This window comes from Mus caroli, chromosome 13, assembly GCF_900094665.2.
Source record: "Mus caroli chromosome 13, CAROLI_EIJ_v1.1, whole genome shotgun sequence".
Classification (NCBI taxonomy): Eukaryota; Metazoa; Chordata; class Mammalia; order Rodentia; family Muridae; genus Mus; species Mus caroli.
This window is the reverse complement of record NC_034582.1, coordinates 51,512,726-51,537,901: the sequence shown is the minus strand read 5'-3', so window position 1 is coordinate 51,537,901 and position 25,176 is coordinate 51,512,726. Positions and strand designations below refer to the sequence as shown.

Sequence of the window (25,176 nt, the reverse complement as noted above, 5' to 3'; positions counted from 1 at the left end):
GAGGGAGAGGGAGAGGGAGAGGGAGAGGGAGAGGGAGAGGGAGAGCAAACAGTTCTTTTTATAGCAAACTAGATCTGTACGTGGCCTCTGCTATGTAAGCCTTGGAAGGAGCCTGGAGGAAATGCTAACACTAACACTTTTCAATGAACACTTCATTGAGTATTTTCTCAGTTTTAGTTTCTAATGGTATTTAGGAGGGGGGAGAGCAAGGGCTTGAATGTTGGGCCATGCACTTGCTAAGTGAGGTCTCTATCACTCAGCTATATCCTTAGACCTCACTAGTGAATGTATATGTTCACATAACAAGAACTCTTCAGGGTTGTCCGTAATTTTTAAGAGTGCCAAGGGGTTCTGAATCCAAATAGTTTGAGAGCTGTGACTGTAGGAAAACTCGCTGGTAAAATGCTCACGAAGGACCATTAAGTTTAAATGCAGGTGCTGAGCACTGGTATGGAAATCATACACTTGTAATAGGAAACAGATTTAGGAAGCCAGTCTCACTTCACAAACTGCCCCTCACTCAAAGACGAGCAGCACTCTTTCCCAGGGAGTGCTTACAGTGATTTTTTTTTTTAATCTTTTGAGCATTTTAACTTTTCTAGTTTCCACTATGAGCACACATTTATCTTGCAGTTGGAAAAAAAGAATCACAGTCTTTAAAAATTAATAGGAGCAGCTGGTGTGTGTCCCTGAGCCAGCCGGGGAAGAGAACAGGTCTCTGAGAAGGAGGGTCTGAGCAGAGTGTGAGGTGAAGGCAGAGCCTTAGGGGAGGCTTATTGTATTTACTAGAATAAGAGCGCTACTGTATTCTTACTGTAGTCTGTGTGGATAGCACACTGGAGGCCCAGGACTGAAGATGGTACAAGGAGACTGCAGGCTCCAGCTTCACCTCCCAGGGACTCAGAGGTCAGCCTGTGGCTTCCCTTAAACTCCCTACCCCTGCGCCTTGAGCACTGTGTCTCAGAATTCAAAGCATTTTCATCTCTCCAGCTGTCCCCCTGTCAAGTCCCCGGGACAGCTTATCTTGATGGCCAATGCAAATAGATTAAGAGGCATCCAGATTAGTAAAGTATTTCTTTGAAAGGAATAATTAACAAGGAAGATCTGCCATGAATCTGGGTGGCACCATACCACAGGCTGGGACTGAAAAGGGGAGGAGAAAGCCAGAAGAAGCCCATATTCTCTCTGCATCACAGGCACTGTGATGTGAGGGGCGCCGTCATGCACACTGGTTGTGATGCTCTGGGATTGTGAGTCTGGATAAAGCTTTCCTCTCTTGATTTTCTTCTTTCAGTTATTTGGTAATAATAATAATAATGATAATAATAACAATAACAATAAAGCTATGACCAAGCTGGGACAGTAGTATATGAGAAGTACTATGTGGTTTAGATGTCTTTCCACCTGGCCTGTGAGAGGAATTATAAAGAGTTTGATGATGTGGGTTGGACAAGTCCTAGGATTTCGGAAGCAGAATTTAAATCTTTTAAAGATTCATGTTATCCATATGAGTGCTCTGCCTGCACCTGTGCCTGTGTACCACATGCATTCCTGGTGCCTGAGGAAGTGCTGAGCCTCCTGGTGGGTTGTTGGGAATTGAACTTGGGTCCTTCGAAAGAACAGCAAGTGCTCTTAATCACTGAACCAACTGTCTAGCCCTGTAAGCAGAATTTAAGAGATGGTTCTGGTAGGAGCCCAGAAGCCCAGAATGGAAAGGAATGTGGACAGTACACACTGTGCCTGTGAGCTTTCAGTCGAGAACAATGACTTCACAGGAGACTGAGCCCAGGTTTATGACATGTTGTCTGTATCCTGAGACATAGGGGACTGAGTTTAAACAATTAACAGATCTGATAGAGGAGGACTCGCTGCAGTATGGAAGTGTAGCATGGCTGTCACTCAATGCTTTTAGCCAGGTTTACAGTGAGCAACTCACCTTGTCCCGGATCCCAGACATGGTGAGTTCCAGTCTTACTTTTGTTTCATCCCTCCTCTCAATGCTCCCCTTCTCCCCGTTCAGAACAGAAGAGTTTGTTCCAAGCCATTGCATGATAGAAGTATGTAAGTGGCTTTTTAATTCTATAGGGCAGTGCTTCTGAACCTGGGGGTCATGACTCCCTTGGGAGTCAAATGACCCTTTCCCAGGGTTTACCTATCAGCCATCCTGAGTGTCAGATATTCGCACTATGGCTCATAACAGTAGAAAAATTGCAGTTGTGAAGTAGCAATGAGACTCATGTTATGGTTGGGGGCGGGGGGTCACCACAACGTGAGGAACCGTATTAAAGGGTCACAGCATCAGGAAGCTCTAGGGGCTCACAGTTGAAAGAGTTTGCCTGGAGTCTCAAGGTTTTAGACTTGAAAGTTTGAACAATGTTGAAAATAACCAAGACCACTGAAACTCTTGAGATGATCCTGAGCCTTTAGGACCCACGAGCAGATATCATGGCTCGAAAATGAAATGCCCACCTTTACCTCAAGTTCACTGAAGACATGGTCTTTAGCTGGTTACACTACTTGAGGACATCTTGGAAACTTTAGGATGCGAGCCCTAGTGGGAGGAGTTAGGTTACAGAGGGCCCATCACTGGAGTATATATTGTCCTGACTCCCTCCCTTAGCTTCCTGATTGCCATGAGGTGAGTAGCCTCTGTCACTCTGCCATTTTGATGCTCTGTTCTCCAATATGGCCTAATCATTGGAGCCATGGACTATGGGTTGAAACCTGAAATTTAGTCAAAAATAAAAACATTTCTCTTTTAAATTGTTCCTTTAATTTGCTACAGTGACAAGAAATCCAACAGTTGACCCTCCATTTTCTGGACTTCGTTTTCATACTCCAGCCCATAATAGTTTCGGACATGCTCCTGTCTCAGAGTTTCATGTTTGGAATAGTCCTTCTCCTCAGTACCCATTCCATGGCTTGCTTGCTCCCTCTACTCCTTCAGGCCTTTCCGGAAATGTTTCTTTCTTACTGAAACTCACTCTTTTTAAAAGGTTAGATGGACTTTATTCTGTGTGTTTGAGTGTTTTGCCTACTTGTGTGTATGTGCACCCCATGGTGCCTGGTACTCATGGATGTCAGAAGAGGGCACTGGAGCCCCCCCCGGAGTGGAGTTATCAGGACTACACAAATGAATGCTCTGCAAGAGCACGAAGTGCTGTTATACACGGAGCCACCCATCTCTTCAGCCTCAAGACTACCAAATACACCCCTGCTTATCTTTCCTAGGATTTTTTCCTACCTTGTTTCCTCTGAGAATTTATACTCTGTAATGTGTGATTCCTTTGTCTCTTGCCTTTCTTTTCCCACCAGACTGTAAGCTCCAGGAAATCGGGGTGGGGGTAGGGTGGAGTGGGGTGGGTGGGAGTTGCCAGTTCTGTTTACCATTTCATAACTACACTCAAGTTTATGCATGGTGTGCAGAATGTCCCAGATATTTATTTGAAATAATGAATGCATGGGCCAGGGGCTTTAGACAATGCTTTTTGTGTCTATAAAATGCGCAAGGGTTGGAGAGATGGCCCTGCTGTTAAAGGGTCACAAACCAAAAACCTACTAATATTCTAGTGTAGCCTGGGCCTGAAGGAGAGTCTTTAGTTTTCTCTGGCTGACACCCACCCCACCACCTTAATATGTAATAAAAGTATCACTGTTTAAATCAGTAAGTCTCCACTTGGAGCCAGAAGTCAACAAACGTTTGCTTGGTGGAGGTAGCTAACCGATTCCATTAGCAAAGCAAGACCAGACTTTGAGGCCAGCTCTGTAGAATCCCACTGATCAAGGGAGTTGAGCTGCAGCAGCTGATCCTGGAGCACACAGTTGCCTGACAAGTCCTTGTATTTAAAGACAGGGGGCCGGCTTGAGGCGCGGAGTTGGTGCTGACCGGGCAGAAGATCCCTGGTAACAGCAATTGTACTATCCTCCCTCTTTGTGGACGACGCTACTGGGGACAAGGCGACACCAGACACACAGTAGGTGCTCACAGCAGACTCTTGCAGAGGCGCGCTACAGACAGGCATCTTTCTGAGGCCCGACCCCTGCAGCTCTGGCGCGCAGACCGATGCCTGGGGGTCGCAGAGCGCCAAGGCCTGGGTGCAACTGAGGCTGGCGTCGTTGTCGTCCGCGGCCCGGCGCAGGCCGGGGTCAAGGCCGGGGCGCCGAGTGGCGCGGGGAGGGGTGGCCGGACGCGCGAGGCCGGGAAGGGATGTGACGAGCGGCGCGCTGTGCATTGTGGGAATCCCGGGGCCGCCGCGAGTGGTTCCAGTTCACTGGTTCCAGCGGAGCCGGGCGGAGGGCGCGAGCGCGGGACGCGCGGGCGGGAAGCGAGGAGGCGTGGGCGGCCAGGCAGGAGTGCGGAGCGGACCGGCGCAAGCGGCCGACCGGCCTCGGGCCCCTCACTGTACAGCCGCCCGGTAAGTGCCGCGCGGGCCTCGGAGCCGCAGGCTGCCGGTCCGCCCCGTCCGGGCCCCGCGCGCCCGCCTGCCGCCGCGCGCGGGGCGCTGCCTGGCGCCGGGGAAGCTCCGGCGGTTACTCTCGGACCTCGGGTCGCCCGGAGTCCGCCAAGGCCCTGCCCGGGGCAGCGCGCGGGTCCGGATGGTTTTGTTCGGAAAGCAAACCCGGAAACCAACTTCGCTCGGAGACGCACCCCTGCCCCCGCCGGGGCGCTTTGTGGGCAAGGGGCTGATCGGGTCTCCCCCTCTGCCCGGGAGGGAGAGCCAGGGATGGCGTGGGCCCGAGGGCACCGAGGCCCGGAGGTCGTGACCGGCCGTTCCGCCCGGGCCCGGAGCTGCTGTGCTCAGAGTTTACTTGCTCGTGCGCCGCCGGCCCGCGCGTGCCCTCCCGGGCACAATAAAGTGGGGCGCGAGCCACGGGCCGTTGTGAGGCCGGCTGGTGGGGCACCCGCCGCGAGGCCTGAGCAGGCGAGGCCTGGGGACTACTCGCGGACGGAATCCCAGGCCGGGGTGGGCTGGAGAGGAGCCATGGAAGCCCCGCGGCTCTTGCTCGCCTTTTGTTTGCTTTGTGCTGGGGAGGTGTTATTTTTAAGGTGACTCCGGAAGACTGGAGGCTCCCCGCGCGCAGAGGGACAGCTGAGAAGAGAGTCTCTGGGGGTGGGGTGAGTAGAGATGGGAGGCACGGGATGCTGCTGGCGGTGTCACCTGACAACAGGTGTGCAAGACGCTGAGCCCAGCGCCCACTCCTGCAGAGACCACCGATATCTCACTGCTGGGCAGAAGATTGCTTGAAAGAGTCTTTGAAGAAATGCAGGGGAAAGTGTTTTCTAGGTTTGACGGTGTAACTTTTGAACAAGCAGTTGAGGCAGATCTCGGCTCCTACAATTACAATCATTATGAAGTCTTTGTAAGATTTTAATGATCTAATAAAACAGCTTAGAAGAATAGACAATTAGAGGGGTTCTCCTCTTCGGTTTCCCTCTTACTGACACCTCTGTGGTTTGAGGTTTTACTGTTAAAAGAGAGGAAGTGTTTTGTTTGTAGACTCTGCAGTATGGAGTCCCAGTTTTGAAAGTCTGTGCTGGAGTGGAAGACAAAAGTCCAAACCCAACTAAATTTCCTGTAGGTTCACCTTAAGTGTGTAGTCACAGTTGCCATTAGCTCTGAAATGGACACCTCATACTCACTACTGGATACTACAGCTTGTCCACAATTGACCAATTGAGCAACAGCAACTGGGCTTACATACAACCTCTGACTCGATCAACCTTTTCAACTTGTGGGGATTTTTCCCCTTAAGGATGAGGAGTCTCCTGAGACTTTAGACTTTCCCTCTTTCTCATTTTGCTACGAGCTAGGTCATAGTTTTCACCAGGCAGGGAGAGCTCACACTGTATCACACTGAGATTGGTCTGGAAATTCACATATGATAACTTCCTTACTGGCTTACTTTCTACTACGTGGGCCAGCTTTAGGGAGTGGTACAGTTCAGTCTGCCATTTTCTCAGGTCCTAGAAAGCCATTCCTGCCTCCCCTAGGGACAAGCTTGGAGCTGATGGTGCCCCAAGTTGATGAAAGATATATTTAAAGAGAGAAACTACTAGTCTGTATGTGATGTTCAGAGGTTTGCAGTAGCCTTTGGCCCTTGATGGGCTTTTCAGAGCCCATTAATGAAATATGAAATGGGAAGGGGTGGGCTGAGGTGGACCCTTACCTGTTAAACCCACCTACTTCATTCTGTAGGCTTAGGGGCGGGGGCTCCTGCTACAGCTCCTTTAAGTGCAGCTAAGTGGATCAACTCTTCGTTCCAAAGAGTCCTATAACTTGCTTGCTGAGAGCAGCCCTGCCTGGTTGGTGTCTTACTAGTATGTCCCAAAAGGTGATTATGTTGGGGTTAGGAAATAATCATGAGCCAGAAATGCCAGGCCCTGTCCTGGAGAGCTGGCTGGACATCAGTAGAGGAGGGACAGTTGTGTAAGTGGGGTTGAGCTCCATCTGCCTTGGAAAGATCAAGGGGGGAGTTTGCTGGCCAAAGGAGGACAGATGGGGGCACGTGACCGAGGCCGGAGAAACCACGTGTGCCAATTGTAGAAGATAACCTGTGAAGGAAAGCTAGAGGCTCAGGGTAGCAGGGTCAGGCGAGGACAGGGGAAACTCCACGGAATCCCATCAGAACCACAGCTGATCCTAAGAGCAGCCAGGAACCCCCTGGGATTTGAGCAAGAGAGGAGACAGAGAGCAGTGGTCAGGCCTACTCACTCTTAGTTGGGATTCCTGTGTAGCAAATACCTGGAAGCTTCCAGATACTTGGCCTGGCTGGGCTCTTGCTCTCTTAAGGTCACATATTCTTCTAATGGCTTTTTTTAAAAACTTTTTTTGGAGCTGTCTTTACCAGGGGTGTGGAAGGGGAGGAGATAGTGGCAAAGCTGCCTTTACAGTACAGGACCAGTCCCTCCACAGAGCTCAGGAAGTACAGTGCAGTCAGGCCCCAGCTACAAGCCGTTTCCTGCTTGCGAGTGGCACTTGGGTTTGGGGTTTGCTTTTCCTCCACCACTAGAAGTGGGGCATGAGCAGCGTCTGTCCGTCCATGTGCCCCAATCTCTTCTGTGTGCAGCCCCTCCTTTGGTTGTAGACGGCTCACTCTGTGATTTAGCGTTTGATGGATGGGGAGAAATTCTTCCTGACCGACTAGAGTACAAGGACTGGTTCCTGTTCCGAGCCAGTCACAGTGCAGCTTGGCTTGTGCAGCATAGCCACATGCCCCTGGGGACATAAGAGCAGTGCCAGTGCTGATATTCTAGCAGGACAGAAGTAAATGGAGATTGCTGCAGACAGAATCACCATCCTCCCCTGCAGAACGGACTGCCTCTGCCTTGCCTTTACGGTCAGAGTAGACAAGGAAGGTGGCATGCACATGGATACAGACATTCATTCAGCTGCAGGGAATAGAGCAGGTGGGACTCACGGACAGTGTTTGGACACTTACAGATGAGATTCCTCCACACATATACAGGTTCTCTGATGCAACTCCCTAGTAGTCCTAACCAATACCTTCCTTTAGAATGGGTATGCATATATTTGTAGCTTAGATGATGAAGGCTTCAGAATTGATTATTCCCCTGGTTTGAGTGCCCTGACTGGTTCCATGTACAGCCTACAACCTGCGGGCTGTATGCATCCCAGGACACCTATGAATGCAGCCCAGAACTTTTGTAGATGCCGGCTTCTCATTGTACAGGTGAAAATATTGGTCACCCCTGAGAAAGGCTGTCTCTGCTCCACCATCTTGGGCTCACCAGTTTCCTCTGGCTGGAATTACTCAGACAGTGCTGAGAGGGAAGGTAAACAGGATCAAAGATGGCCACAGCCATAATCCTTTGTGTGACTTATCTCTCAGCCATCAGGACCTTTTCTTCCTGGGAACTCCTAAGGTGGTACAAACTCCCTGACTTTTGATGGTCTCAGCTTTCACAGCAACTTGACAGATGGGTCTTCACAAATGGGTGTTAAGGGATAATCCCAGAAAAGGCTCCAGACCAATACCCCACCAGCCATGGCTGTAAGTCCTTGGCCTTTGGACATGCTGCTCTGTTCTCCGCTGGTGGGAACTGGCTTATTGGAATGGCAACCGAACAACCACAAAATAGCAAGTAAGGCTACAGTGGTGAATGGAGCAAATTGGTTTGGGACACCAAGGCAGCTAAGAAACCAGGTGTCGGTGATACAGTGTAGCGAGTGTTGAGGGCAGATACATATAAATCTAGAATGGTGAACAGGTTGGAAGGGAGGATTGGAAAGGGACTTGAAGAGAATATAGAACTGAAAAGGATCAATGCATATAATGTATTAGAGGGGGAGCTGGCAGAGGGAAATTATTATTATTATTTATTTATTTATTTTGGTTTTTCGAGACAGGGTTTCTCTGTGTAGCCCTGGCTGTCCTGGAACTCACTCTATAGACCAGGCTGGCCTTGAACTCAGAAATCCTCCTGCCTCTGCCCCCCAAGTGCTGGGATTAAAGGTATGCGCCACCACCGTCCGGCTCCCAGAGGGAAATTATTATATAAGGATTGATTGATTGATTGATTTCTGGGTCCCTGGAGCTCTATCAGGACTAACTGAGTCAGTCTGAAAGGAAGCTGTAGTTGTTGGGAATAAGAAGACTGGGGCCATCAGGACTTTGTTCAGCAGAACTAGCCTAGCCAGGATGTCAGTAGGGACAGAAAACACAGCCATAGCAGATTCCATCACAGGGAGCTCTTTGATGGGCTTGTATCAGTCATAGAAGGCACAGGCACCACAAGGTAGGACAGCAGGTCTGGGAAAGGTGTGTGATTCTAGGGAACTGTGGGACTAAGGGTGGAGTGGGAAGGAGGTGGTTCAGGAGTGGTGAGCCTGAGGCACATCCCTACAGTACTCCCTTCAGGAGCTGCCCTACAGCACTCTCTTCAGGACTGCCTGTCTTGTCCGCCCCTCTCACCGAGTCCTCACCAGCCTAGCAGCTCTCAGGCTCCATCTGTGCTATGAGGACAACCCGTACTCTGTAGCCACACCTTGCTTGTCGGGCAGCTTACAGTTGAAGAATGCCTCTTCTCACGATCTTTTTTCTCCAGCTCACACGCTGTGCTCAGTGTAGAGATGAAGGAGCTGCAGAGTGAGGCCGTATGTCCTGGTACCATGATGAGATATCCGAGGCAGGCTGTTTTATAGAAGGGGTTGTGGAGGTAAAAGGTTGAGGGGCCACATCTGGCAGTGGCCTCCTTCCTGTTAAGAGTCCTGAGGTTGTGTAGAGCATCACACGGCATGATACAGGAATTGCGTGCATGCATGCATCCATCTGTGCATGTGTGCGTGCGTGTGTCTTGTCTGTCTTAAAACTCTTTTCCTTCTTTCAAGCCACCACAGTTCAATCGTGGAGACCCTGTCTTTGCCTAATCTTAATCATTTTCCAAAGGTACCTCCTCCAACACATTGCCAGATTAAGTCTCTGTCCTCTGAACACCTGGATGGGATGCTAGAGGAAGCCTCAGATACTGAAACACACAGCACAGAGGGTGTGGCTCAGAGATCTCCTAGAGTGGGTGGATTCTTCAGGTCCTGGCCTGGTAACAGCAAAGGGGTGGCCAGCACGCAGTGGTAACTAGGTACTGTCTTTGTGCCTTTTAAAGTGTCTGGGGTCCTATCCTTCTGGGTAATGGAATAGGACGCCCTCCTGGATGGTGAACCTGGCAAGGACAGACATACTTCTCTGGCCAAGTAGTATGGCTTGTCAGTGGTGCCCGACAAGAGGCTGAGCGCTTGCTTGGGAAGTCACTGTGTCCAGGATGGGGACCTGTCCTCCCTTCAGATGAGGCTGCAATGTAGGACACAGGTTATACTGTGATTGCCACTCAGACCAGGGTTCAAAATTAGCTTTCAAACTGGTTTGTCACATGCCCCACCATACCCCCTGGAGCAGATGGCCAGAGTGAACTTCCCCAACCCCTCCAGCAGTTACATGCAGATGTGTTGCTCAATGCTGACAGATCAGCAGCGGTGTGCCCATTTTCAGGCCTGGTCCCGAAAAATGTATGTTACCCTTCCTGATGTTTCCCCTTCCGTGGCAGCAGTGGGACTCGGACACTGACGATCACAGGATCACAAGGATTTTGTTACAGAGACTCTGTCAGAGAGGGAAACAGAAGGAATGTCGTTTTTTTTTTTAATTTTTTTTTTTTTGTTTTTCGAGACAGGGTTTCTCTGTGTAGCCCTGGCTGTCCTGGAATTCACTCTGTAGACCAGGCCTCAAACTCAGAAATCCCCCTGCCTCTGCCTCCTGCGTGCTGGGATTAAAGGCGTACGCCACCACTGCTCGGCCAAAGATTTTCTTTTTTCGGGGGGGTTGGGGTGGGGGAGATGTCAGTCTTTAAAGAGTGAGCGTGTATAGGACTTGCCAGGTCCTGGTGCTCATGGCTTCTGGCAAACACTGCTGTCCACAGAGGCAGCCCACACACACTCGCAGGTCTCCTGGGGGACAGCTGGTCTGTGCATCTGTCTTAAAGGAGTCATCCCTGACCACAAGCTGCTCCTTCGGAAAGGGGTGGGGTACCAGCCTGTGACATCTGGTTCTTGCCTGTCACAGGTCAGGGTCCTAGTGTAAGAACCCACCCTCTTGGCTGTATGTCCCGTTCTAGGTGGAAGCCCCAGTTTTCTTCCCATTTTACTACAGATTTATTATTCCAGTCCCAAGAACATAAAGATGAAATTGTTAAAGAGATGTAAAACATAACAACAAAGATCATTACCTTTTATGAAAAAATTCTTTATTGAATTATGTATCTGCTAGACCAGTACCCAGTATAGACTGGCAATAATTAAGCGGTTGAATTAATGATGCAGTAATCAAGATTATGCTAAGTCCAATAGTTTTTATGGTTATTTAATAATACCATTGTAGGCTTAAATTTTTCAAAACCTGCTTTATTTTACACCATGGGGCATTAAAAGTGAGACACTTGAGAAAAGTCATTGTCAGTATAACATTTAAATGGAAGTGACTAATAAAATTGATGTCACAGGATAAAATGTGCGAAGCTGTATATTTTCTTTGCAAGGGTCAGACGGCTCCAGCCAAGCACATCAATGACTGACTGCAGGCTCAGTGGGCTCAGCAGCTGCCTGCTGTGGCTGTCATCTGTTCCCAGGGAAAGACCATGGTATACCTGGAAAAGGGGGTAATGAGCTGACTCCAGTGGTCCTGATCATGTGTCCTGCCTTCACAGTGAGCTCGCTGATCTATTTCTGGGGCTGTCGCCATGTCGAGCCGCGGCGGGAAGAAGAAATCCACCAAGACCTCCCGGTCAGCCAAGGCCGGAGTCATCTTCCCTGTGGGACGCATGCTTCGGTACATCAAGAAAGGCCACCCTAAGTATCGGATCGGAGTGGGGGCACCTGTGTACATGGCTGCTGTCCTGGAGTACCTGACTGGTGAGTGTTCCTGAGATGGTGGCAGGCACTATGGCTTGGGTATGGTGGGTCTGTGAGCTTTCCAAGGACTAACAGGATCTCTTCCTACTTAGAGAATCTCTTTAAACCTTTAGAAAAGTCACAGAATAGAACAGTAATTGTTTTTGCCTGTTTTACGAGTTGCTAACATTTTATGTCAATTACTCAGTAACACCACACACACACACACACACACACAGACACACAGACACACAGACACACTGTTTCTGTGCACAGAATCTTCTGTATTTCTGGCGGTTAGGAACCTCATTTTCAGTTTCTCAGAGTTACCATAATAATGTTACCAATGACTTTGGATTTCTTTCTTTCTCAACTCAGGATCCATTTCAGTATCTCAGGTTGGCGAGTCCATCAGGTTTGCCTAGTCCCGAGGGACTCTCTAGGTTTCAGTTGTTTTCAAGTCTTCTGTAGCACCGATGCTTTAAAGTACCTGTGCCAGCTACTGTGCTCGATGTCCTTTGGTCCGGGGCTGCTCTCACGATCGGGGACTTAGGCCTTGCCTTCCAGGTGAGGCAGGGGTGGTGTCGAAGGTTCCTTTGCACCTGGTGTGGGCTCGTCATGTCCCTTGTTCAGCCGCAGTGGCATCTGCACATCTCCACAGTACTCTTTCACCCGAGGTCTCTAGTCTCCTAGGACGATCCGACAGAGAGAGAGGCCCGAGATCATGGTGGTTATGTTGAACAAGGATTGGGGGGTTGAATAATTTATTTATTTTTGGGACAGAATCTCATGCAGCCAAGGTGTCCTAGTCAGGGTTTTACTGCTGTGAACAGACACCATGACCAAGGCAACTCTTATAAGAACGTTTTAATTGGGGCTGGCTTACAGGTTCAGAGATTCAGTCCGTTATCTTCAAGGCGGGAACGTGGCAGCATCCAGGCAGACACGGTGCAGGTGGAGCTGAGAGTTCTACATCTTCATCTGAAGACTGCTAACAGTATACTGACTTCCAGGCAGCTAGGATGAATGTCTTACAGTCCACACCACACAGTGACACACCTACTCTAACAGGACCATACCTTCCAATCATGCCACTTCCTGGGCTGAACATATACAAACTATAACACCAAGTTATCCTCAAACTCTAAAGAGCTGAGGATGACCTCGAAACCCATAGTGGTTATGAAATAGATCTCTCTCTCTCTCTCTCTCTCCTGAGACAGGGTTTCTCTGTGTAGCCCTGGCTGTCCTGGAACGGACTCTGTAGACTAGGCTGGCCTCGAACTCAGAAATCCGCCTGCCTCTGTCTCCTGAGTGCTGGGATTAAAGGCGTGCGCCACCACCGCCCGGCGTCTCATTTCTTTTATTCTGTATTTCCTAGGTGGCTTTTTTTTTCTGTTGATCAGGTGCTCATCCCCTCCCTCCTCCCCTGCCCCTCCCTTCATAAGTTTTGTGCTCTCAGTGTTGGCTCATGAGTGCTTGACTGGGTGTGTAACTCATGCCATTGCTCATTTTACTGCTCAGACAGACCCCCAGGGAAGGAGAGCTGGATCTTACACTCCTGGTCCATGGCCCCATGGCTTTCCTGTGTTTCAGCTCGGTGGGACACCTTAGTCTCACTGTGAGCTTTCCTTGTCCTAGTCTAGGAATCTGCCACTTCTCAGAGACCTGTGGCCCTTCCCACAGACCTTATATTGTCCCCATCATGGAGACAGGCTGTGCAGGGACAGGTACTGCCCCTGTTTTTAGTGAGGAGAAAAGCAGGCCTCAAAGCATAAAAGTCTTGCCTGGTCTGCACACGTCCTTTAAGGGGCTCTAAGAAGGCCCCAGATGCTGCTGTCTTTAGGAATGGCATTGATTACTTGGGTGACCTTCCTGGGTGCCAGGACGGAGCTCTCCTGACTCTTGTGGCTGTCTCCTCTAAGAGAAAGAAGAGATTTAGCAAGATAGGGTACCCCGTAAACCTGCACAGCCAGTAGCAGGGTTGCTGGGCTGCTTCCGGACTGCCCACACCTCTCACCACAGCAAGTCTCAGGTCTCCCTGAAGCAGACACAGTCATGAGGGAGGTGACAGTCTCAGGATCATCAAGCTTTGGAAAGTAGTCATTCTTTCTGTTGGAGTCGTGAGGGTTTGCACACATCTGGGGACTTTAGACTTCCTGCTTGGCATGTATGCTCACCCATGAGAAAGGTGTGAGCAAGGCATGCTTCTCACTCTACTGATGAGGAAACAGGCCTAGAATTGAGGTGGAGTACCCAGCATCCTAGTTTGCCCAAACAGCTTGGTAGAAGGAGTTTATTTCGATTACAAAATTGTGATCCTTCAAGGGACAGCACGACAGGAGTAAGCAGTTTAATTGCATTATGAGACATGAGTAGCAATAGAGCTTGCTGGCTTGCTTCCAGGTTTGGATTCAGCTACCTTCCTTAAACAGCCCAGACCCACTTATCTAGGAATGGTACCGCCCACAGTGGGCTGGGCCTCATCCATCAATTAGAAATCAAGAAAATGCCCCACAGACATGCCCATAGGCTAGTCCTTGGAGTCAGTCGCTTAGGTGAGGCTCCCTTTTCCCTCTTCCCAGGTGTATCAGGTTGATACCCGAAGCGACAGATACCGCTGGCAATCAGCCAGAGAGGCAGGCAGAGTGACTGGATAGAAAGCAGAGAACTCTAGTTCCACAGAGCAGTCCAAATGCATTGTGACCTGGAGTGAGTCACTTACCCTTCCTGGGCCCACTTTCCTTAGAGCTCAAATGGAGACAGTGATCCCCGCCCCACTAATTCCAAGCTATTTGAGTGCCAGAGGGGCTGCCTTGGCTTAAGATGGGGAAGCTGTAGTATTGGCCTCCTAATATCACCCTGCCCCTGCTACCAGGGAGCTCACAGACACTCTCACGAGGTTAAATGCAGTGAGAGTTTTCATTGTTTCCCTATGGCGTCCTCTGTGGTGTTGGTGAGGTGTGGGGGACAGCGTCATTGCTCCAGTATCACAGGTAGCCACTACCATTTGCCACACAAGCATCTGTAAAGTCCCTGGCTTTGCTTGTCTCACTGTGAGTCTGAGCTCAGTACTTAGGAGATCAAGGTGAATATCTTTCTGCATGGAGACCTTGACCCTGTTGTACCTACCCTGGTCCCTCTGAGCTCTGGTCATTCGTGATGGTGCTCACAATGGACTAACTCAGCAAGAGCGGCCTGCAATTATGGCTGGGAAGCAGCCCAGAGGCTTTCTTTACCCAGCATCAGCTATGTTTTACAAGGCTCTTCCACGATGCTAGCTGGATCCACGCTGTAGCTGCCTGCTTACAGCTTTAGCCTTGGCATGAACATCTCCTGATGCTGCCCATTATAAGTAATGGGAGGGGTGTATCCAGAGTTGTCAGAGCTGCGCTGTCATCCGTGAGGTCACTGTATCATCTCCTCATGGAGAAGAGTCATATGAACTCGGGGGGCCATGTCCAGCAAGCCTCTCTCAGAACAGTGCCGTGTGCACTGTGACCATTCTCGGAAGGTTGCCGTGCTCAGTCTTTGGGGCCGGAGTGTGACATGCATGGCTTTCTGGAAGTTTGAGGTGTCTCCCTGTTCTCAGTCTTGCTCTGGAGCCCTCAGTGAGAAGGAGGTGGACCAAACCCTCTTTGTGTTTTGTTTTTGTTTGGCTGAAGGCTGTTTTCATTTTATCTTGCACATTTGTTGACTGTTTAAGGTGCTATGCTCTATGGAGCTCTATCCAGATTAAGTAAGTGCAGAGCAGGCATAAACAAAGCAAAGAGGGGCCTGATCAGCCCTGGGCCTGGAGACTCACTGTCAGGGAAAGCCTTAGCGGGTAGGAAGGAGATGCCACGCTAGACCTGAGGAGGGCCCTGGCGTCAGGCCATACTGTAAGAGCTAAGAGAAGTTTCAGTCCTCAGCTTCCCCACACCTGACACACTCACCAGGTGCTAGCCCCACGTTCAAGCCATACAAGAAAGCCATACAAGAGGGAGAAAGACCAGCCTTTTGCCAGCATGGGGGTCTGTTTCAAATGAGCCTCAGGGATTGTGCCGTGACGCAGGGCAGGTGCCAGAGAGAGAGAGAGCTCATTCATCTAGCAGGTTGCCTCTGTGGCCTGTGATAGGTCTGGTACAGATGCCAGCCCACCTCCACCCCAGAGAACTTTGGTCTGGAACAGGTGCAGGTCAGTGACAGGCTGTGATGAGACAGGACTGTGAGGCAGAAGTGGGACTGAGCAGGCGCCAGGAAATGTCTCCCAGAGGACATTGTTAAACCATCTCTGCATGTCTGGTCCCCTGCCCTCCTTCTCAACAAGGAGATTGCCGACTTAAACGATGGCAGCAGCCTTGGGGTGGATCTGGGGATGTCCATTTGAAAGATGAACCAGCGTCTGCTGGACACGAGGGACCCATAGAACTGTAGCGCCTTATGGAGCAGGAAGGATGTCCCTCTACAACCTGCCGTATTGGTTAAGTCTTCTTGTTTCTGTGACAGGACACTGACAAAATGAGGGAAGGCGCATTTATTTGGGTTCACAGTTTGAAGGTAGGGTCCACCCTAGCAGGGGCCTGGTGGCAGAGGGAGAGAGCTGCTCACACTGTCCACAGTCAGGAAATGTGAGTGCTGACGCCCAGCTTGCTCTCTCCTTTTCACTCAGCCCCCTTTTCACTCAGCCTGGGACACCAGCCCATAGGCTGTAGGGTGGACCTTCCTACCGTAATTAACCCAATATAGGAGCTCCCTTATATAAATACCCAGAGGGGTGTCTCCCGGGTGACTGTAGATCCTGCTGAGGTGACAGTTTCACCCTTCGCTCTGGTCCTTGGGCTGCTTTACAGTCTCTGTGGTGAGCATCACAGTCCCTGCCAACAGTGAGTTACAAGGCTGAGGCAGAAGTGGCCTGCCGAGTTCCGGGAGGTTGGATTCTGAGGCGACTGGGTCACCACATCCCCTAAGCATGGTAAGAGGAGCTGTCCTGTCTACTGTGACTTGCTGTTCTTCCAGCTGATCCACCCACCTAGGTCTCTCCAGGCCTAGGCCTCAGCTCTGATGTAGCAGGCCAAGAGCCAAGCCCTGTGAGCTTCTATGTGCCCTGGGAAGTCCTTCAGGGTTTCCAAGAGTGTTTCTGAACTCAAGATATAGGTGATGTCTTAAGTTAGGGTTTTACTGCTGTGAAGAGACACCATGACCAAGGCAGCTCTTATAAGGACAACATTTAGTCAGGGCTGGCTTACAGGTTCAGAGGTTCAGTCCATTATCATCAAGGTGGGAACATGGCAGCATCCAGGCAGGCATGGTTCAGGAGGAGCTGAGAGTTCTGCATCTTCATCTGAAGGCTGCTAGCAGAATACTGACTTCCAGGCAGCTAGAATGAGGGTCTTAAAGCCCACACCCACAATGACATGCCAACTCCAACAGGGCTATACCTCCAAGCATAGTCAAACTATAACAGAGGGCCTTCAGCACCAGACAAGAGAGTTTGGCACGTGGGCATCTTGAGGTATCCAGTGATGGAGGCTTTTGAAGGAGAGTCCAGAAAGGTCCCCAGCCTCCTGGCTTCCCAGCTAAGAGAAAGGGCTGGGTACACTGACAATTGAAACATGTAGCTTGTCATTCATATCAGACAACCAGCCACAGGCAAAACAAAAACAAAGCAAACAAGTATTGACCCAGGGACAGTGAGGCAGTCAAGGACAGATTCTACCCAGCCACCATCTTGACTCCTGCCAGGAGCCTAGAGCAGGTCTCCATGGTTGGCATCGGTGGTTTGCAGGGACAAAACTTGGTTTTGTGGGGGCAAAAGTTATACCTTTGGTAATTACCTCTCTAAACTCTTCTCTAGTCTAAACCCAAATACTGTTGGCTTCTGGTAATAAACTCTTGCTAGTGGAAACAGGGAATTGAGAGGGAAAAAAGATTTAATTGCTAGTGTTCTTCTCTCTCACAGTCCCTCACCGCCAAGGTGAGAGTCTTGGAGCTCATTAACTCTTCTTGAACCAGAGAGAAAAGAAGGGAAAAGAATTAAAAGTCATTTACATAGATAATATGGACAGACACACTCACAGTTACACACACACACACACACACACACACACACACACACATACACTGGTTGGGCCTGACCACCTGTCTCATCAACTCCTCAAGTGTTCATGCATACTTACATGCATACACATATATGCATGCATGCATGTATATACATTCATATATACAGACAAATATATATATACATATATATATATACATATATATATATATATATATATATATATATATATATATGGATATTGATGGGGCTGGTCCCCCCCAAGCCACCACTTTATTTCTTCTCTGACCTTTTTATACCTTCTTAGATGAAAGTTCTCTAGAAAGTTACTTTATAGATAAAACGTTATACAAAAGGGGAGTTATAGTATGCTTATTATAGTAAGTTCAAAGAAGTGTTTCACTCTATAAGCTCATTATAAGTTCAAAGCAACAGTTTCACAGGGCCTGGCTTTATCATAGCACACACCTGTGACCTCATCCTTGAACCCGACCTAGAATGAATGTTTTCCTTGATCACAAATTTGTCCCAAGCCTGTTTCTCTCTGCAGTGTAATATGAAAGCTCATTGTACTTTCTATAATGCAGCCTTTACTTACTCTTCCATGAGCAGTGGACACATTCTATCCTTGATTCTAAATTCATTATATCTTTCTGGCAAATCAACTAAAACTGTCTCTTAAAGATTTCTTCCTAAAGTTATTTGAGTCAAATCAGGAATTCTGCAGAATGGTTAATTCATCTAAGCAGCACTAATCCATGAACGTTCATCTTCATGTTGATCTGCAGGAAGTCTGCCCAGTAGGGTGGGCCAATGCTCAGGAATCACTAAACTGTGTGATAGGGATAGGAGAAGGCATATCTGCTGCAAGAAGCAATCCCGAGATGATGTCTCTTGGGACCTTGCCTCTCAGAGCTTACCCATCATAAGCCATGCAAAAATGGTGGGCCATATCCAGGAAGTCAGTCACCTGTTAGTTTTAGCCTCTCCTAGACAGCTCCTGACAGATTTCATAGTATCGGGGACCCGAAGAATAAGATTTATTTTATTTTGAGCCATGTATATGGAGTGTGGGGAGTGTGTGTGAATGTGAATGCAGGTGTCTGCAGAGGCCAAAAGAGGACATTGGATCTCCTGTTGCTGGAGCTGTAGGCAGTTGTGAACTGCCTGACACGGGGGCTGGGAACCAAACTGGTCCTCGGCAAGAGCGGCAGCCACTCTTAACTGCTGTGCAGCCATCCTAGCTCACAGAGGAACTGTGTGATGAGTGACACTCTGAAGACATTTGACTCTTGCTGCAGTCCCAGAAAACCATGGAGCCTCTCCTTGCTCAGAGTGTTGACAGTGGGAAATACGATGTCAGAAGTGGGACTCGGGGACTGGAGGGATGGCCCAGAGGTTAGAGCTAGAGCTGCTGTCCCAGCATGCACATGGCAGCCCTCAGCTGTCTGTAACTCACGTATCAGAGATCTGGTGCCTTCGAGGGCACTGGGTATGCTCATACTGCGCATGCGTGTTGGCAAAACACCCATGCATATAAAATAAAATTAGTCTTTCTAAAAAGTTAGAAAAGGCATGGGACATTATTTTTTGCCCCCCCCCCCCGGAATTTCCGTTGGTATTGAGGTGACATGTTAGTGGTAGTGTAGTGGCTGTGGCTGTAATCAGGGAATGACCAGGTTTTTGGGGTTTTGTTTTGTTTTCTTTTGTTTTTAAAAACGAAAAACAAACCATACTGGAGTTGCTGAATTCCCAAAGCAAAGAGATTGAGGTGTAGTAGATCCCAAGCTTTATTATGGGCTCATTAATACCTATATGAGCCAGGTGTAATAGCACAGGTGTGATGGTACATTACAGGTGTGATGGAGCAGGTGTGATGATGCAGATGTGATCATATATTAGAGGTGTGATGATGCAGGTGTGATGGTACATTACAGGTGTGATAGCACAGGCCTGTAATTTCAGCCCTGGAGGCAGAGGTATTACTGTGAGTTCAAGCCTAGTCTGGTCTACATAGCAAGTTCCAAGACAGGCAGGATTATACAGAGACCCTGTCTCTCAAAAGGAAAGAGATGAAGGAAGGGAAGGGAAGGAGAAAGGGAAAAGGGGAAAGGAAGGGGAAGGGGAGGGGAAATACCTATAAGAAAGCTTTGCTATGACACAGTCAGGGACACCAGGCCCAGAAGAAGTGACATCTGAGAAGGGCGAGATTAGGATACACAAAGTGTCACCTTACAGAGTAAACTGTGGCTTGACATTGATTCTCCAAGCTGGACCAGGAGGACTGAGCTCTCCTCCAGGGAGAGCCTGTGATGGAGGTAGTGTTGCAGTGCCTAACTGCGACAGTCACTGGAGAGGTTGTATGCGCCTGCGCCTGCAATGGGAGTCATTCCCACACCACGTTAGGGAGGGACCTAGAGCTAGTCACTGGGACTGGAAGCTTGCCCCGATGGAAGACACTTTGTGGCCTCTCGGCCCAAGGCCTGAGAGAAGAAGTCCCGTTCTTTCATGGTTAGACCATTTTCCTGTTTGCATCAGACACTCTGTTATATAATCTGGACACACACCTGTTCTATACTGAACTTTCTAGTGACTTAAGTCTATGCGCCAAATGAAACCCACCGGCAAAGGATGCCATGCAGCTAAGCAGGATGGGAAGTGTTAGCTACCCGATCCCAGGATAAACCCTCACCACGGGATCACTGTGTCAAAGCTGGGCTGTTTAAAAACCTACGGTCTTAGTGTATATGGATCTTGTATGAGAAGGCAGTGGCCTACAGCCTTTCTGTCTTGCTTGGATCAAATCTGCACAATGTATAAAATGATGAAGACATCAGTATTTGCATATTGCATATTGTTATATTTCCCAAGCACCCCCTGTCATCCCCCCATACACACAATATTTCAAATATCTGTGTTCCTCTCCCCTCCCATCCCCAGCCAGAGCCTTCCCGTGTCCTCTCATGGTTGATGCTACAGTTGAGGTCCTTGACTAATAGTTATAAAGTTTCCAGGCTAGTAACGGAGAAGCAGTGTGTTTCTGTGTGTCTGTGTGTTATCATCCCTCTCTCTCCCTGTGATCTGATGGCCACTGCACAGCCTGAGTGAGGTTCAGCTCTTGGGCCGGCCTGCCTGCCTGCACTAAAACCCCAGGTACAACATGGCTACTAGGCGTGTTGCTGCCAGCTGGGTTTGGCTGACAGCACAGTCATTCTCGCCCATGCAGCTGCTGGTTTCTCCCTCTCTATCTAAGTGTTGCATATCCCTGTCGGTCAGTGGGCCGCTGTCAGCTCCCACCCCATGCCTGACATAAAGGGGAGAGAGCACTCTCCAGCGGCAGCAGACTCTCACAGTTGTCACTTCTGATGAGAGAGAACCCTGCAAACTTTGAAGATTAAGCGTAGGCCAGGCCTGCCGTTAACCTGTCACTTTCATTGAAAATGAATCCCAAGTCTCTCTTCTGCTTTCCTTTCTGGGACACTGCAGCGTGTCCTGAACTCACACGGCTAAAAATAGAGCGGAAAGGGGAATACATTTGGGCTGAGCTCTGTGAAGCTCTACAGGCCTTGGAATGCCTGCATCCCTTGTCTGCATGACTGCTTGTGACACTGTCCTTCAAAGGCAACACCAACCTCATTGTCCATAAAGCAGAAGTGAGAAGCCAAAATTGTAAAGGGGGGGGGGGTTGCGGTTTCAGGAAGAACAGTGGCTACTGAAGTTGACCATTCTCCGTGCCAGGGGCATTTGGATGCATCTTTCCTTTTCTGGCTTTGTGAGTATTGAAAGTTTAGGAGGCTGAGATTTTCTTGCAACCCCACTGTCCATAGGGAGCAGCTGGCACTGCAGCCTTCTGTGTCCAGCAAGGAGAAGTCTGGTCTGCTTGTCACTGAGGCAAACTGACAGTGGTCTCTGTTGGTGACACATTACAGTCTTACACAGTGACCTGCCAAGCGCTTAAGGAACGGTGACCACCTGTGACCTGCTGGTCCCTCAGTCCCTCGAGGGGATGGAACCCTAGAACAAGATTCAGTTCAGCACTACTTCCCTAACAGAGGTATCAGCAGCTAACACATTCAGTTGGGGCATGTTCTGGGGTGAGAGGGAGGAGCCTGGAAGCCAAGAGAGGGGCTCACCCCACTTGTGGAGGTGCAGCAGGGCTAGAGGATCGGCCTCTTCCACTGCACAGGGATCTGCTGCGGAGCTCCGGGATTTAGTTCTGATAGTCCCTAATCTGCCCATCCTTCGTCCATCTTTATTGTTTAGGCTTCCTTGTGTGTTTGCTTTTGAGACAGGGTTTTGCTGTGTAGCCCTGTCTTGGTAGGAATTCATTGTGTAGATGAGGCTGGCTCAGACTCACAAAGATCTGCCTCTTAGGTGTGTGAGATGAAAGGCATGTGCCACCGCACTCAGCACTGCCGTTCCCCTATTTTGAAGTCTGTAGCTGCATGCTTTTCCACTGGCCTCTTTGTCCCCCAAAATAACTGAGACAATGTATATATGACTAAATGCTTAGGCCAATGGCTTTGGCTTGTTCTCTGACTAGCTTATAACATATCTACTTAAACTAGTCTAAGTCCCACCACGTGATTGGTTACTATTCCTCAGTCTCATGTGATCGCCTCCTTTAGTGTTCTGGGTGAACTCTCCCATGCCTCACTATTTCTCAGAGTCCTGTCTGTCTCTGCAGGATGTCCTACTTCTAGTCCTGCCTCGGCTCATTGGCCAAAGGCTTTTTATTGACAGGTGACACTTCCACACAGTATGTAAAGATTCCCCACAAATAAGGGTAACCTTAAGCTCAGAATCCTCTTGCCTCAGTGTGTGCAGTGCTGAGATTGTAGGTGAGACCTGCCACACTCAGTACATTGGTCCTCTTGACAGCATCTGTCTGTCTTGCTGATGTGGTTCTGGGGATTGATGTGGGACATCACATGCACTAGGCAAGGGCCTGGCCATTGAGCTACATCTCTAGCCCTCAACAGTGTCTTCATAGGACAGAAAAGCTATTTCAATAAAGTAACATATCAATTCTTTCTCTCACAGAGGAGCCCTTAGTATGTCCATCCTCAGACCAAAGACACCTAGATTTTCTCTATGTTAGCTTCTAGGAGCTCTGTGGGTTTTATCCTTCAGAGTTAGATCTGTGGTCTATTTTGAGTTAATTTTTTTCCCCCAAGAGCGTAACATTTATGTTGAGACTACGTTTTTTACACGTAGACGTTCACACATTGTAGTATGCTATGGAAACCCTGCCTTATTGAAGATAAACCACAGAGGCTCACTGTGTTTTCATGGTATCTCTTGAAAGGTGATCTGAGGTTTTTTTTTTATTTATGTCACCAGTGTCTGCAGAACAGACAAGTTCCACATTAAGGGTCTGTTTTCTTGGGCCTATAAGCGCCTCTAGCATCTTGAAATGTGTTTCGGTTTCGCAAAGCATGGCACAACTCAAGTGTACTAACTCCCTCTGTGATCCGTATCTTTTGATGGTAAATACTCGCAGGTTGTTTGGGGACTTGATGATGTCTCGATCTCTCTGTATAGATTATAGATTTAACATGTGTTAGTATTCCATGCCACCCCCTGTCTGCTAATCTTACTGTTTTTCCCCACATCTTTTCTGGACTTTCTAGATAGCACTTCTGCCAGGGTAAGTGCCCCGAGTCTTTCCTCCATTTTAGTCCTCCGTTACACACTATGACATGTGATCTGTGATGTTGTAAAAAGGCGTGCGTGTGCTGCAGGGATGTGGAGGTCAGCTTCTGGGAGTCAGTGTTCACCGTTTGAGGCAGGGGCTCTTGTTTCCGCTGTTGACCGTGTACTCCAGGTTGGCCTCGGAGCATCCTCCTCAGGAGTTCCCGTCACCCGTGGGCATTTCTATGGGCTCCGGGGTTTGAATGCAAGTCACCAAACTATGTGGAAAATGCTTTTACTGCCGAGTCGCCTCCCGGCCTGGGCCACAGTGCTTACATTTCACCCGGGCGCTCCGATTTCTCTTAAGTTCTGCTGGAGCTCTTACAAAAGCCGGCTTGTTTTTATTCATTTATTTTAATATAACTTCTTGCTTTTACTTCATTTCTGATGATCATATATTCAAATACATTTATAGTTATTGTATATTTAAATAATAAAATCTTTTTTTAAAAAAGATTTATTTTAATTTTATGTGTATGGATGTTTTATCTCTATGTATGTGTATATATATATATGTATGTATGTAACCATACCATATGTATTCAGTGCAGTGCCTGTGGAGGTCAGAAGAGGATGTCTGATCCCTTAGAACTGAAGTTACAGATGGTTCTGTGCCCCCTTGTGGGTGCTGGGAACTGAACCCAAGATCCTCTACAAGAGCGGGCAGTGCTCTTAACTACTGAGCCATTTCTCCAGCCCTGGTGTAAAAAGTCCGTGTTTAGAAGCGTGGCACACACACTTACTTATACATACTTATTTTGTATGTGTGTACATTAGCATCCTTCTGTGGATCGTGTCTGGAGGTGCCAGGACAGCTTTTGGGAGTTAGGTTCCCAAAAGACTGAACTCAGGTTATAAGCCTTGGTGGCAAGTGCCTATCCCTGCTGAGCCTTTGATCCAGACACGTGTATGTTCTGAAACAGTTTGTCTGTGTACATTATGCATGCAATGCATTTTGGGTATCTTCCCGTCTATCTCCTTTCACACCCCTCTCCCACTTCTGCTGAGCCCCGCGACAGGCTCCCCCCAGTCAGGCTTTTTTGGTTTTGTGCACCTCTGACGTCCATCAGGGTTGTCTGTGTGAGAATGGGTGGAGTTACTTACATTACTAAAGAAAATGCCTCTCCCTTCCCAGAAGGCTCTATCTTTAATGGTTTTGGTTTTCACTTCCTCACTTTGAAGAGTTTGGGATTTACCTGATGTATGGTGTAAGAAAGATTTAATGATAACTTCGTTTCATACAGTAAGCTGGTTATTCCAGCACAGTTCCGGGGAGAAGAGGATTCCTTCTATTTCAGTGGCCTGTGTTGTTGTAAACTTTCCCCTGCAGCACTTTCTCATACCCAGCAGCATGTGTGGCCTTGCCTTTGGTTGGATTTATTTCCTTTACTAAGTAACTGTTTCCATGGTAAACTCCGTGAAACAAAGTATTCAGTAAGGTGTCTCCCAGCTCTGTCTACCCTTCCTCCCTGGTGTTTTTTTTTTTGTTTTGTTTTTTTTTTTTTTTTAAATAGATACACTCTTTGAAGTTACTCTTTCCCTTTAAGGATTGCAGAATAAATCTAGAAAATGAAATGGAAAGATAAACCAGTGTGCCAAGAGGATAACGGCTGCATGTGGTGTGCATAGACTGCTTTAGTCAGGAGACCCTGAGGCTCTTTAATCAGCCCCCCCCACCCCAGCCCCTTCCCCAAGCTCTCAGGCCCAGCCTGGCCTGCTTTCCTCTGGATGGCAGTGTTCTTCATGCTGCTGCATTGTACTGAGAGCCCGTGTTCTAATATATGAAACCAGGCCAGGGCCTTGGAGAACAGCCTGTGTGCGTGCCTTTTCACACTTCCTGACCACACCCGTGCTCGGGCCTCTCATTCAGGAATTCATCTGGAATGGCCTACTTGTGGAAGACTCACCAAGGGTACAAGCTGTGTGCTGGGGTCAGATTTGTAGGACTGTCCCAAGTGTCACCCATAGCGGGGCCACCTCAGACTCCAGTGCAGGAATGGGCCAGCTCCTCCTATGACCTGGTGGTTCTTTACTGGAGGAGGA

General features: G+C 48.8%; 1 protein-coding gene across 6 annotated transcripts in view; it reads left to right on the top strand.

Annotated features, from left to right (window-relative positions):
- The first annotated feature begins 4,225 nt into the window (after positions 1–4,225).
- LOC110307790 (core histone macro-H2A.1) overlaps positions 4,226–25,176 on the top strand; it is a 62,842-nt gene continuing 41,891 nt past the window's right edge. For 3 of the 6 annotated variants that reach the window (XM_021180009.2, XM_021180008.2, XM_021180005.2), the window contains exons 1-2: positions 4,227–4,415; positions 11,216–11,420. In XM_021180009.2, coding sequence (XP_021035668.1) covers positions 11,249–11,420 — 172 coding nt within the window. In that variant the 5' untranslated portion in view covers positions 4,227–4,415; positions 11,216–11,248. Of the gene's footprint in view, positions 4,416–4,955; positions 5,117–11,215; positions 11,421–25,176 lie in introns of those variants that run through there. The other 3 variants (XM_029468282.1, XM_021180007.2, XM_021180006.2) reach the window with 3 other exon arrangements.